Source organism: Falco rusticolus, chromosome 6, assembly GCF_015220075.1.
Source record: "Falco rusticolus isolate bFalRus1 chromosome 6, bFalRus1.pri, whole genome shotgun sequence".
NCBI lineage: Eukaryota > Metazoa > Chordata > Aves > Falconiformes > Falconidae > Falco > Falco rusticolus.
Genome location: NC_051192.1, coordinates 73,582,708 through 73,597,779, shown reverse-complemented (window position 1 = coordinate 73,597,779; position 15,072 = coordinate 73,582,708). Strand labels below are relative to the sequence as shown.

Genomic DNA, 15,072 nt, shown 5'->3' with positions numbered 1-15,072 from the left:
CTAGTTAGGAAAAATTCCAAGCAGGAAACTAGTTCCAGTTCTTCTCATGTACTTTCCATTCCTCTCCCCATTCTGTGGTACTATTTTCACTTTTAGGTTTTCAGCTACCACATCTATGTTTATCTACAGTCTGCCACTATGCGCTACAGCTTGTGATGCACAAGGGACTGGCTAAACTGCCATTGCCAAACTCAGCTACTTATCCTTACTAAACCAGCAACTTTTCCATTCCCTTCTTGCACCACTGGGAGCAACCATCTTCCCCAGGAACTATGGGCGCCATCAATTCTTAGCTAGTACCTTTACCCAGGCTCTCAGAAAAAGCTCCTCTGTCACTATAGCAGCTGTTTTTCCTCATTGGTTCTTCCCTAATTTTGTTAGCTTCCAACTTCTCAAAATGCTACTCCTCAGAGTACTCTGAAAGGTCTGTGACTTTTACCAAAGTCAACTCCTTCCACCCCCTTTGCCTTCTACATCAACTTCAGATGTCTGCCTTCAGGGCAAAAAACCCTTTAATTTTGCTTCTGACATTTTTACTTACTCCTTTCTTATGTCACTCCAAGAATCTTCCTGATATGCTTATGCTTTATGCCACAGCTTTGCTTAGGATTATCTCCCCATCCTTCCACACCACAATAATCCCATTTTCTTGACTGCTGCAAAAGGCACTCCCTTTCTCAAACTTTTCTAACTCCTGCTAATGCCCCAGACACACCACAGGCACACAACTTTGAAGCAATGGAAAAAGAGCAGGGACAAACTATGACATGATCTTTCAAGCTTGTCAGGTATGACTACACATCAGGAGTTACTGCTGCTAGCTAAAAGTAGCCTGATTTTCAGAGTATCTAAAGCTTCTGCTGACTTTAATGCAGCTTCTGAAGACGAGACAGGTACACAACAAAATTTGTTATTAAAACACTAAGCTTTGAAAATGCTATCCGTTATCCAATTCAATACCAGACTGCTTAAATAAAACCACTCAACCAGAAGATAACACCTGAGCATTTGTCATTGAACTGAGGTTTTACAGTGGTAAGTTATGAACAGAAGTTAAAAGAGTGGAGGAACAACAAAAAAAGCAAATACTATGAGCTTATATTCGAATCAAAACTCAAACGCTTTTCCCTTCTGTAAGCTAACTAGCGAGTAACAGCAGATACATCCATCAGAGACTGGAAACAGAAGAAGTGGTTGCATCTGAATCACCCAAGTTACTTTTCTCATTCTGTTACCTCTCCCCGCCACCCCACCCCATCTCCTGGCTGCTGCTTCTCTTTACTGTCACTTGTTTCATCCTAACTCCTTGCCATTATCTATCATAGTTTTGGAGATGCAAAAAAAGGGAATACCTTTTGACAGCACCAATACAGGGACAAGAGGTTCAAGACAGAACTACAGTCCTCTCAAATGTGCACTTGAAAGTACAACCTAATGGTCAGATCTAATGGGATTACTGTCAGGATACACAAGGTGTTTGAAGCATAGCAGAATAAGAAAAGCTATCTCAAAAACTAAAAGAAAGGAGGGGAAAGAAAAAGGGTTAAATGGGGAAAATAAAGTCAGTGCATAATTATATGTCTTAAAAACCCTCTACTACATTCAGTCAGGCGAGTTACTTATCCTTACGATCTTGCCTTAGATAAAAGATGATCACTGTACTGCTGAGGGGTTGAAAATCTTTTGCAGCATATCACACAGGCAACAGCATTATTTGGGGGTCCATGCAATGTGACTGTTGGGTCACAAGGAGAATGATCAAACCTGGAGAGGAAGAAATAATTAATTACTCTCCTTTAAATAGTCAAAATGTTTTTTTTAATGGCGGGGGGAGAAGTCTTTTGAAGCTGTTGGATAAAAACCTACCACATCAACCTAAGCCATATTTCTCACCTCCCCTATTGTTATCAGTGGAAATACCCTGTACAGAGGTGATTCTCCCTGCTGCTCACCTGTTTTCATGACCCTTCGCAGAGGAATCAGACTGTTTTGAAGACCAAGAGACCTAACAAAGCCTTGATTTCCTACGCAGGGATTTTTTTAAAAAAAATTATTTTTCCCTCCCTGCACTGGTTCTGGCTGGAACTGATCTTCTTTGTAGCAGCTTGTACAGTGCGTGTTTTGGATGCATGAACAACAGTGTTGATAGCACAGGGATGTTTGAGCTATTGCTGAGCAGTGCTCGCACAATGTCAAGGCCTTCTCTGTTTTTCAGACTGCCCTGCCACTGAGTAGGCTGCAGGTAGGCAAGAGGCTGGAAGGGGACACACCTGGAACAGCTGACTAAGGGGATATCCCGTACCATACGACATCATGCTCAGCAATAAAAGCTCAGTGAAGGAGGAGGAAGGGGGGATGTTTGGAGTGATGAGGTTTGTCTTCCCAAGTAACTGTTACATGTAATAAAGTCCTCCTCAGTGATGTGAATTCCTGATTTTGCTGTGCTTGTGTGCATGACTTTTGCTTTACTTAAACTGTTTTTATCTCAGCCCAAAGGTTCCTCATTTTCACCCTTCCACTTCTCTTCTCCATCCCACTGCAGTGACTGAGCAGCTGTGTGGGGCTCAGCTGCCTACCAGGGTTAACCCCACACCCCTCTCTCAACTTCTCTCCTTACCATCTTCCCCATGACACGTTCACTAGTTAAAAAGCAGTATATTTGGGAATTGACACCAGACACAGTGCGTGCTGACTGGCAAGGATCAGCTACGAACAGATGTCTGGCCTATAGCTCTTGGTCCTCTTATCTTTTGTTAGAAGCATTTTTTTTTAATCTTACCATCAAGTTATATATGTTAGCCTTTTGCTTTTTCAAGTTTGGATTTAGATATAACAGAACTGAAGAACAGAAACCTTGATGCTCAAAACCCCCAGATATTAAAAAAAGCTCAACAAGAGGAAGAAGTAAATTCTGAATGACAAAAAACCCAAACAACACCCCCCCCCCCCCAAACAACCAACCAGGAAGTTAATCATATCATCCATGTAAAATCTATACCATATTAATCTGCTCTCCAGATGCAATTTTGTGACTAGACTTGACACTGATGTCCTAAGTTCAAGCATATTCTTTCATTATTATTTCTTGCACTACATACTTACCTTTGAAGGTGACCTAGGAGAAGATGCCCATTATCAAACTCCCTGTTGCAATGCATCACAGGACAAGATATGGGACTCCTGTTGACTTGCACCTGACCTGCTCTCTTATAAAACCCCCTTTTTCCACTGTTAATGGTGCCTGGCTTAAGACCTGTGTTATAAAACAAAGAACTTTACCAGAATCAGAATTACAAAGACTTAAGCAAACAAACAGAATAACACACAAGCCCCAAAGCATTTAAAAATAAAGTTATATTGATTCTTAAAAGCAAGCTAACAATGCACTGTAACTCAATCCTACCACGTTAAGTCTGCTCTTTCACTTGAAGAATCTGTCTCTTCAATGCCCAGTATGATTACTTTTCAAACACTTTGACACCTTTCCTCCAGGCACTATTTTAAATTGATTGAACTTCCTGAAGTTATACTTACTTATGTAGACATTTTCCTGAGCAACAGTTCAACAGTAGTATTTTTCCTTCCAGCAATTTTGCTTTGAAAAGTAGTTAATATTGCCTTAGTGTTTTTCAGACTTTGTATATTACATTTTCTAAGAAGCAAAACATTAGAAGAATAGCTTTTATGGTAATAAGTGTTTAAGAACTTTTAAATGCCACACAAGATACTATTATAAGATCTGATTATGCATAAGAGGCACTTGCAAGCTCAATGTCAGTACTGCTCAATACAATTATTGCATGTTTATTCTGCAATACAGGACTTCAAAAAAAACTTACCACTGAAACAGAGTTTCATATTCCTACCTGGCATTTTTAACCACTGGTCCACACATAATCTTGCAGCTTCCGTGTCACTGCGCTCCCGAATAAATTCTAGTTCTTGCAACCCATGAGCATATTGGGAATCAACTTTCTCCTGAAGGGGAAAACATATCAGGCAAGGTGATGATTAAATTTAAAATAAATTCAAGATTAAAGTACATATACTAAAACTTACAGGTGGGTCTCTGAAAACCTAAGAAAAAACCTCACAAAAACCTAAGGGAGGGGATTAAAAAAATATTAAAAAAATCTTACAATGTGACTGACCTCTGTATAATAATACAGATGGAATGTAACAGCAATAAAAAAATTTAAAAGTAGTACTAATTTTTGTACCCTAAATAAAAGCTACAGCTTATGTCAATTAATTTTTTCTGCACCCACTGAAGTTTCTGAAGCATGTACGTAACGAGGTCTTCAAAATTACAAGATTATAAAAAGAAGCAAATAATATTTTTTTAAAAAAAGGCAACAGAAAATGGTTATTGAAAACAGAGTTTCACTACCAAGGCAAAAAAATAAATAATAAAAGCAGTTTTGCTTTGAAAAGTAATTTTAAATCTGCAGACTGCATTACCTGATGAGTGAGGAATATTTACCTGCCCAGCAGGAAAATATCCATCATTAACAAAAGAAGTTTTTAGCCTTCATTCTCAAATTACTTTAAAAGCTACACAGCTAGCTCTGACTTCACTTTACAGTTGAAAAACCGTATGTGGAGACATTAACAAATTGACAAATCCTAACTGGAAGAGGCAGGAGATGGATGTAGGTCTCTGGACTTCAAGGCTACCTTGGACTGTATCTAACTGCCTTTTGCATTACAGTTGCATAGTCTATTGCAGACTATAACAAGCTGTAACTATAGTACAATTATGTGACTTGCTGTCCAGGTCCTGCTGATAGGAGCCCTACCTTTCAGCCAACTGACTGCACCTCCGACTTCATAATAAAAATTAAAAAATCCATGCCTTTCAAATGGCTGCACAATACAATTAATAGGATTCAACTTTAAAGTTATGCTTTATACACAGAAAATTTTATCCCATTATAAAACATCACCTAATACAGAGATCTAATGTGGCAAACCATTTCCCAAAAATCTCAGACAAAAGCAGGTAGATAATTAGGTTTGCCGCATGGTGGCTTGTGAAAAATTATTTTTCAATTATTTAACCAGAATAATTGATGCTAAGATCCCTCTGCTATATATACAAACAAGAGAACAAGTTTTTGCCATTAGCTTGCATGAAGGTTTTGTGGGGTTTGTTTTGTTTTGTTTATTTAGGAACTGTAATAAAACTAGCAAGTTGATTGGTTAGAAGCCACTGGAGAGATAAAGTCCATATTATGTTTCAAAAAATGGCCCAGAAGCAAAAATCTCTAGTTGCTAGACCCAGGTCTGGCTTACCAATGTTTTTATTTACTTAGCAATGGAAACAAACACACTCGTGACTACAAGCCCTGTATTACGCAATTCTATTGAAACAATCTGTGTCCAATACCTTAAAGGCTTTGTTTTTCTCTTCTTTTTGCTGTTTCTCTACTTCAACATGGCGTGCCAGACGATCCAAGGTTGACGTAACTCGTTCTTTCTGATAGTCAATATGATCTTTACGCTTAGTATTTCTCTACAATTGAAGAGTTAAACTTTTATTTGGTAATTGTTAAGTGACAGGCACTACTACATTGAATAGTGCCCAAGCATCAGGACATAATTCAGTGCAGATATTCCGATCCCAAGTTCCATGATCTACCTTGCCAGCTTTCTTTTCCTATTTACCAGCATCTGTAACTTTGGTTAAAAAAAACCCAAACAAAACAACCCCTACCCCCTACATATTCAAGGCAATTCAACACAAACATTACCCTCAAAGCAGTAAAAGGAACATGGATGATTGTACTGGGCATCCTGGAAGTCTCTAGCAAATTAAAAACTAAGTAAATTCTTTTAAGTAGGTAAAGAAAATCCCTAAAGACTTCAAAGCCAACATGCAGCCCACCTGAAGAACCGAGAACTGATACCATTCCAGCTCTAAGACAACGTTAACCAGTATGTTCAGAAAGGCAAGTCATCAGCTTTTTCTAGCATTAAGGATAGGCCATATACTGCAGTTTGCTCCTGCTACATCATGAGCTCTAGCAGTCACCACTGTGGAGTGAGCCTGTGCATGTACAGAAGACCCACCTTTCCTTAAGAACCAGGTTTATTACATACATCCTCTACTTCAACACTTGAAAACAGAAGTCAAGAGATGGCCACTGCTGCCAAAAACAACTCTAGTAGAGTCATTCTCAGTCACTGTCCTTCTCAAAGGCCCCGAAGGCCCAATAAGCTTGGGGGATACATGAACTGACCCGCCTGCTTCCAACCCATGCATTCTTAGGATAGATTATGAAGAATGAGGCTGAGTTAAGACCAGGTTGTCATCAGAATAAGGCCCTTCAACATACAAACTGCTCCTAAAAAGTTATTTTAGAAGGAAAAGGCCTGTGAGTAGGCCAGATACATTTGCAGGCTACAGACTGGACACACTCACTTCTGACATCACTTGTAAAGTGACATTTTTCTTCAACACACTTGCTAAAGCCATCTAAAGTAAAATAAAAGTTCAAGTCCATTTCAAGAAGGCAAAAAACCAGCTCTAAAAAAAAAAATAAAAAAAAAATAATCACGTGTTGGCATTCTTGTCTTCCAGTCAACAGTATGGAAAAATCAAAAAGTTTATTTATTTACTTGTTAAAAATACCTCTAACAAGTTTTTTGAAAAGTAACTGATGGGGAAAAAAAAAATACATAAAGGAGACTAATTATTTTACTAAACTGAAAAGTCCCAAAATACATTATAACACTCACATGAACGTAAGAACTGCTGTTAGGTTCTTCATCCTCACTACTGACAAGATCGATGCATTCAAGTACAGGTCTTAAAGGTCCTTCCTGGAAAAAAAGTGTTAAAACACAAACACAAGCATTAAATTCCTCAAGAGATAAAAAGTTGCAGGTATTACAGCACATTGTCAGCATTAGCAATACCTGAAGGAGAATTCTGCCAATTTTTCAAGAGGGTGCAGTAATGAAATTCATGTATAGCAACTTTTCCACTTAGACTTAATGCACAAAACTGGTAAAATATGTAAATAAATAAGTATTCACAAATAATTAAAATACAACCTAACATATATCTATGAACTATAAATTTCTATCAACTAGAAAAGAAGTCAAATTTAACAGTCTTGCCTTGCTTAATAACTTTATATTCTTCACCTTCTCAAAGAACTTAGATCTACATTTTAGAGACACTCAGCTTGCACCATGAATTCAATGGTAATAGGGTAGCAGGCTGTTACTAAGAAAGGAACAACATTAGATTTCAATAAGCAATGCTAAATTGTTTTTAGGTTGTTTTTCAGGGTTTGTTTTGGTTTTGTTTGTTTGTCTTTAAAAGACAAAAATTAAATTCCAACTCCAAAAGTGTGGTGAGTTGAGCTTGCCTAGATGCCAGGTGTCTACCAAGCCACTCTATCAGGCCCCTCCTCGGCAGGATACAGAGGGCAGAAAATAATAGGGGGGAAAAAACCTCTTCACTGGCCAGGATAAAGGCAGTTTAATAAAATCTCTCTCCACAATGCCCCTCCTCTGCAAGTCTCCTCCTTACAATGTCTTACGGCTCTAGTACTGTTCTTTGTCTTCTGCAACCATCTTAACAGTTTAAGCCTTGGTTTTAATTTCTGTGAATGCTGTCTCTTGCTTTCCTGATCTGAGTACCTTCAGAAACTTCATGTAGATGGTCTGGGACCTCAATGACCTACTAGTCTAAGCAGTACCAACATCTGGTGATTTACATGCCTTCGTATGCCTCTGTTCTTTCATTCTCTCTGGTGCTCGTGCATGTGTGCGTGCATGTGTGTGTATTCCCATTCACTCTCCATTCCTAACAATTTCAACATTTCTACTACAAGCTTCTGGTAGACAGCAGAGTGTTAGCACAAGCATGAAAAAGCAAATGGAGAAAAAAAAAAAAATCAGTCAGCAATACAAACTAAGCACAAAGGTCGTAAGTTTTTTAAAGAAGATGTACAAAGTTACATCTCTTGCTCCATCCATATTCACTGCAACAGTAGTCTTCAGTTTTTAGAGGTGAAAAAAGAAGCACTATGTCCACATAATCCGATGTCATGCAACCCCCCCCCCACTCCATCATGCTACATTATCACATGCCAACTAAGTGATCAGTATAATTAACATAAAACTGGATAAGTAAGTCTACATACACCAAACAATATTCCTAGCTACCTTAACTCACACATGACCATGTATGTATGTACACATCTTCAATAACAGGCAAAGTTAACTAAAATCTCCACATACCATAAAAAGTTTCCTATCCAAATTGTGAAAGTTATTATATATTCTCAAAGTATATAAACCAAAACCGAAGAGAGTTTAAGTTTTGGGGGGGGGGGGGGTTTGGTGGTGGGTGGTGGTGGGGTGGGCATGTGTGTGTGTTGTGCGGGTGGTGGTGCTGGGAGCGTTGGTTGTTTTTTTGAGCCTGTACATGCAATGCCATCTACACTGTAAGACAGTTTTTGCCTGAACTGCAGTATCAGCCATTTGTCTGGCAATATTTCTGGCAGATACCACAGAGCTCCTATGTACTCCAAAGGTATTATTTATTTGTTCGAAAGTTAAGTTTTCCAGGCAAAAGAAGGACTTACAATAATCTGTGGACTGAGTTCTTGAAGAGGTGCAGTACTATGTCCACCTTCTCTGCCATGTATTTGGCAGTGTTCTCAATATCTTAACAACCAACCAACTAGGATAGGCTAGGAAGATTTATTGCCTGATGAGCAGTAGTGAACAGCAGCATGCAATTCTCTCTGCTGCCCTTACTGCATCTCATTCTTTACACTCTTCCAGCTTTCAAGGCTGTAAAGCTGTTCAGCTGGCCGGGCATAAAGAGTCCTTATTATCTCACTGGGGAGGAAAAAGCATGAGAACTTGGACAGATGACAAGAACTTACATGAATCAAGCTACAGGCCTCAAACTACCCCAAAATACTACTTCAATTTTTATGATTAAATAAAGATACCATATCTTAAGATATGAAATCTTAAAAAAACCAAAACATGACAGATTTGCTTTTGTAGAAACTGACCTCTATAAATGTGTGAGAAATTTAATCTTTACATTAAACAACAGGTGTTAGCAAGTAACTGTTCAAAGACACAGACCACCTGACTGTCCAATCAGTTCAATAATGCCTTTTGAAATGTTCAACTGATCCTAACAGCTGTAGCTTCTTCAAATTTTCCTTCTTTCTGTTTTACTTACTCCCTAAGTTCAGCAACTAATTACAAGTTAGAAAATTGACAGCTGAAAAGCGGAGTAACTTCCTTTCAAGCCCAGGAAGTTCTAGTGACCAGAACAGTAAAGTTCAGTTTAACAGAAGTAAAATGATGCTTATTTAAATTTTTTTTACATACATGAAACTTCTTTTTTTCCTTCCAAATTCTGTGCCTCTTACTACACAATTAGTGTACCACTTTTTGGGTTGCATTCCGACCTGAACACAAATGCAATATGTTAATTATTTACAACGATTCCTCAAAGATATACATCCTTGTTTTCCACAAAAATAAAATGGGGGCAAAAAAAGACCCCAAAAAACCAACCACAAACCACCACACTATCTACCTATATATGCTCCTCAATAATAATGCAAGTCCCAAACATAACATTTATTTAGACTAGTTTGTGCTTCATTGGTTGGTAGTTTAAACTTTAGATAAGACTAAAAACAAATACTGAAATTAAGAGTGTAAGAATTACACAGATCCTGGGTCTGATCAAGAACTCATCTGTGCTACAAAAGACTGTTTTGAGAAAGTGTAAGAGTTGGGGAAAACAGTATAAACCTATCCCAACCATATCCACTCAGTAACTGCTTAAGTCAATATGAGAAACTTCCATTGAAAGCCACCATTAAGTGTCACAACACTGGTTTGGATCCATCCCAGCTGAATGCCATTAACATAGAAAAGACTCCAAATACTGCTTCGAAAGAGACACTGACTTAAGCATGGGCTCATCCTGACAGCAGTGCTCCTCTCTGCCAAAAGGTGTTGATAACAAAATGAAAGCAGAAGTTCAAAGCCTTTTTATTCAGTGGCCTATGATACAAATCACCCTTATGCAGGGAGACTTGAGTCTAGGAACGCTCTCCCCTTTAAACACACACAGAGGCCTTCTGAGAATTTCATGCAAGCCATAACTTCGGATGGACTTTCTGCATTTTAGTTTGATTGACAAAGCAGTGCCAGGTGAAACATACCCTTTTTCCAGGAAGAGAAAGCAGCTATTGCTAGCAAACATTTCCAATTAATAGTACGGTACCACGTGGAGGGTAAGTTCCAACAGCAAGAAATTATCTTTGCTCTGTTGAGGTGAGCCCCACGCTGAATGCTGAGAAACTTTACTTCATTTTTTCCAACTGGTTAAACTAAATAGTAACGTAATGTGAAGACAGTGCCAACCCTGAGGTTTCAATCACTGTAGAAGAGTTATGAAGAAGAGGATCAGTTAGCTTCACCCAACTCCTTGTATCTCCCCACAAGACCAACACCACCAGCTAAAAAGTATCTTGCCACACATGAGCCTGAGATTACAGAAGAAACAACGTGGACAAGCACTGAACAAACAACTGAAAGTTATGGCCTCTCTAGCTGACTCTACTGGCATACTCGGCACCCAGAAAGCCAATCCTTGGTACTAAGATATGCTCAGTCTTCATATCTTATAAGCATATCTCTCACATTCAACAACGCCCCCCTACGCTCTACTTCTCAATTAATTCTTCAAACAACCTTTGAAAGCCACCCTTCTCACCAACAAACAGCCACACTACTGAGCAACAAGCCAATGGCTAATCACAGCTGTTTCGGTTAACAGAAGAATTTCTATGTTTTGATCAATAGAAAATTAAATTTTGAGTCTCCAGGCAGCTGTGGTGTCTCTGCTGTTAGTCATAGCTTTGGTTGAAAGCGTTAAATCAACAAAACTAATTTCACTATGCTATGCAAAATACCAACTGTAAGAGTTAATATAATCTGTTTATTTGGTGGCTGGTGAAGGTGAAGCCTCATATTCATGTCCAAGGGCAGTTTCTTCTCAAGGACTTCTGTGAAGCTCATTTTTACTGCCTCCATAAGTTTTCTCAAAAAGTCCTAAACTGTGGTCTCACTTTCTTCCCCTCCCTCATTTGATCAACCTTTGGGTAACCAGGCCTAGGTAACAGATACCTAGTCCGCTCATACATCACCTCAGGATTTTTGTTTGTTTGTTCAGTTTTTAGTTTTACATGTATTCAGACCAAACACCCAGTTTACTTAAAAAGCACAACTAAACTTTTGCATAATTATACACACACTAGCACACGAAGCATGAAACTAGCGTTCAATATATGTGACAACAGACTTAACACATCTTTGACAAAATAATCATGTGAGCATAATAGCGTATACACATGTCATACAGTAATTATGATGGAACAATCTTACATGAAAATAAATTTTAAAAGTCTGTTAAGTTGTACTATTTGCGGTCTACATTTTTGCCCCAGCAGATTTCCAGCTTCAAGACTGCTGAGTAACTGACCAACATTGTGAACCAACACGCACCTCAAAAGTTCTTATTTCTATGACATAGCAAGTACAAAAATCCAAGTCCCCAGCTGGCTTAGGTTCTGAACAAAAACAAAAGTCCTGCTTTGGAGATGCTTTGTAACACCTCTACAACTGTATTCTGTTCCTGCTGTGATGTAACTGAAAGCCAGCAGACAGAAACACTTGAGTCTGTACAGCTAATATTTAACACCTCAGGGGGAAAGAAAACAAAACACTTAAATGTAAATCACTTCATTTTTGCTATATCCCCAGACCTTTGTAGAAACTCAGAACTGCAACTGGTTTTAATGAATCATTTTTTCGGTTCCCAAAATAGGCCAGAAGTCCTCTTCAGGTTTGAAATAAAAACAAACATTCATTGGTAAGAAATTAAGCGGCTGCTCCAACTCTTCCAGCACAAAAAGGGGCTGCATCTTTGTAGCCATAACATTGTAACAAGGAAAAGCTACAAAGTATATGAAGTATGTTTGTTTTTGCTGGATCTCAAACTATTTAATAAGCCAGAGCCTATGAAGAATGTTTTCATTTGAATTCAGATATTTGAAATAAATAATCACCTGTAGTGAAGAAAACTTGGCATAAATGTAACATTGTATCAGAAAATGAAAGTTATTTTTAAATACATAGATCTTCAATTTTCCAGCTAAGTTTTATTTTGGATGCATAATATTTATATGTACTTAACAAATGTTTACAGAAAACAAACAAGGACCCTTAGCATTGCTTGCCATTGTAACACAACAGGAGTCAGGAAGTATTTAAACACTATAAAACTATACACGTGGGACCTCAAAGTCATAGAGTAACAAAGGTAGGAAGAGCCCCTGCCTAGGAAAGTCAACAATCTTATCAGGAATAACTTTTATGTTTTGCAGGAGCAGCATAGTGATGAGCCTTACTTATCTTTGAAGAAATTAGTCAGAAAAAAATATGAACGGATAGAGACCATTAAAAAAAGCACCAAAAATAATTCAGGAATCCAATGCTTTCAGTGCAGACTGGCAACTCGAATATCTGTCTACTTAAGTGCTACAGAGCCCATTAAACTTGTGAATATTTTCACTCTTGCCTTATTCTTCCCAAGGAAACAGAACGGGGGACAGACTATCCTAGGAATAATGGCTTGCATTGTAGATTATATTCTATTTTTCTGCTGATATGCAAAATTTATTATTTAATGATTTTAACTGGACAAAAGTATGCTGTAATGCAGAATTAAAAGGTGGGAAATTATGGAAGAACAGTTCTGAGTTTCCTGAATGAGGGCGAATATGACTGTAAAAGCTCAAAAACTCTGGCAGCAGCAGGAACTGCTTTTGCTCCATCAAAAGAGGACTTTTTGTCATAGTCCTACAGTAAGAATCCGAACACCCTGAGTGATTGAAATGGGGAAGAAAAAAAAAAACCCCAAGCAAAAAGCACCTCAAAACAAACAAACAAACCCCCCCCACCCAGCTTTCAAGAAAAACACACAGATCGCATGGCCTACAACTATTCGTTTACTATCAGAATAAGCATAGGTTGAGATACCCAAGTAGCTTCCCTAATTCACTTTATATGGTACCACCTGATGCACTGGGTCCTCAGGACATGCAGAAAATAGTACTGGGATGGTCAGGTAGCATTCCTGCATAACATTTATGAAGCATATATACTTTATTCCATTAACATCAGTGGGACTATTAATGAAGCAAAATGCTATGCAACATGATTACCAGAAAAGTAATCTACAGTGATTTCTCATATACCTCATCAATCACTGTAATCCTCCACTCACCTGCTGGGATACTCAAGTCTCTATTCTCTCCATAGGACCAAATGGTATCACCATATACGCTTCCAAAGAAAGGGCAGATAAACTTTGAAAATAAACTTGTGATCTTCCACAAAGATTCACAAATTAAATTATCTTAAAATCCCAAAGTAATGCTTTCCATCAAAAAATAATCAAGATCGTCAACACAGTAGACAAAGATCTCCTCCTATTTTATTGGGCTACCAAGAGCATATTTACTACAACAAGCAGCGTGTTTCCAGCACACGATCTACTTACTCCAACGAACTCAATCTCATCTTCACTTTCAGAAGCTGGCAATTTACTCTTCTGGATGTTGACAGCGCTATGAGACTCCATTATCTAGATAGAAACAAACCAAAACATGCTTCATCGTTTTATTTTGTAAGTTTTACTTATAGAGCATTTTCCATTTTATGCCTACTTTGGCTTTACAGCCTACCTGCACCCAGCAAGCTTCCCTATCATTCACTGACAATCATCAGTAACACCAGAATAAGCGACAACAATTTTGACTTCAATCACGCTAAGGTATTTTCCCAAATGCCCAAAACGCGGCCTGATGTACGAGGCACCCCAGGACCCGCACTCCCGCAGCAGCCGCAGCTACTGGGGTGAAGTGAGAGGCTGCAGCCCGAGAGCCCCAGGCCGGCACCGGAGCAGAGCCCCAGCCTAACGGCGCTGCGGGGCCGCTGCGGCACCGGTTCTACCGACAGGCGCGGGGCGAGCCCAGGCGCAGTTAGCCGCGACAGGTATTGTTGACGCTTTTGGCCGCTTTAGGACCGCAGCAGAGCAAGGAGGCTGAGCTCCACGCTTCAGAACAAGCGCCGTCCTGCCGAAGGGAAGGTACCCGTGAGCGGCGCGGAGCCGCAGCCCGCCCGACGGCCGCCCCGGCGGCACCCACCGCCCGGCGTTGCTGACTCACGTTTCTCTACGGGCACGGACACCCCCGCCCCACGGCTGAGCGCCGCAAGGCCGCCCCGCCGCCACAGCTCCGGGTGGGCGGCGGGTGAAGAAGCGGCGGCGGCCGCGCCGGGCGCCGGCCCCTGGGCCCCAGCGCCCCGCGGGGTCTGGGTCGCTAAGCGACGGCCCCGCGCCCCTCACAACGCCCGGCCCCGCTCGGCCCGCCGCCACCAGCACCTGAGAGCAGAGCAAGGCCCCGACCCGGCGCGCCGCCGCTTCCTCTTCAGCTCGGGGGCGGCAGGAAAGGGAGAGGTAGGGCGACAGCGCGGCACGGCTTGCTGGGATTTGTAGTTGCCGCCCGCTTTGCCTCCCTCCCCCTCCTCTTCCCCCATGGCAGGTGCCGGCGCTACCATGCCAACGCCATGGCGCAAGCCCCCCGCAGCCGCCTTTGGAGGCTCTTTCCTTCAATAACTTCCTGCCTGCCCTCTTCCGCCTTCAGGCGGGTTGTGTGGAGCTCCTGCTGAAGGGAGGAAAACCCACACGCCGCTTCCGGGGGAGGAGGAGGGTGGCGGCCATTGGGGCTGACGGCGGAGCGGGAAGGAAGGCGGGAAAATGGCCCCCGCGGGCCCGGCCGTTAGCGCAGCGCTGAGGCGGCGGGCGGCTGGGCGCTGCCTTGGCGGCGCTGGGCGTTCGCTGCCGCTTTTCGGTGCATCTCGCTGCCTGCTCATCCCGCCCAGGCATCCGCGGCGTGTCCGTGAGGATCCGACGGGAGAGGGGCCGAGGGCCTTGGCGAAGTCCGGGTG

The 15,072-nt window shown here is 40.8% G+C and overlaps 1 protein-coding gene across 3 annotated transcripts in view; it reads right to left on the bottom strand.

Annotated features, from left to right (window-relative positions):
• Nucleotides 1-14,775, bottom strand: part of ZNF451 (zinc finger protein 451) — a 39,103-nt gene extending 24,328 nt beyond the window's left edge. Inside the window, exons 1-7 of one of the 3 annotated variants that reach the window (XM_037391739.1) lie at nucleotides 14,507-14,775; nucleotides 13,625-13,708; nucleotides 6,742-6,825; nucleotides 5,390-5,515; nucleotides 3,867-3,978; nucleotides 3,103-3,253; nucleotides 1,638-1,764 (exon numbers count right to left, since the gene is read on the bottom strand). In XM_037391739.1, coding sequence (XP_037247636.1) covers nucleotides 1,638-1,764; nucleotides 3,103-3,253; nucleotides 3,867-3,978; nucleotides 5,390-5,515; nucleotides 6,742-6,825; nucleotides 13,625-13,705 — 681 coding nt within the window. In that variant the 5' untranslated portion in view covers nucleotides 13,706-13,708; nucleotides 14,507-14,775. Of the gene's footprint in view, nucleotides 1-1,637; nucleotides 1,765-3,102; nucleotides 3,254-3,866; nucleotides 3,979-5,389; nucleotides 5,516-6,741; nucleotides 6,826-13,624; nucleotides 13,709-14,291; nucleotides 14,415-14,506 lie in introns of those variants that run through there. The other 2 variants (XM_037391737.1, XM_037391738.1) reach the window with 2 other exon arrangements.
• Nucleotides 14,776-15,072: the final 297 nt, after the last annotated feature.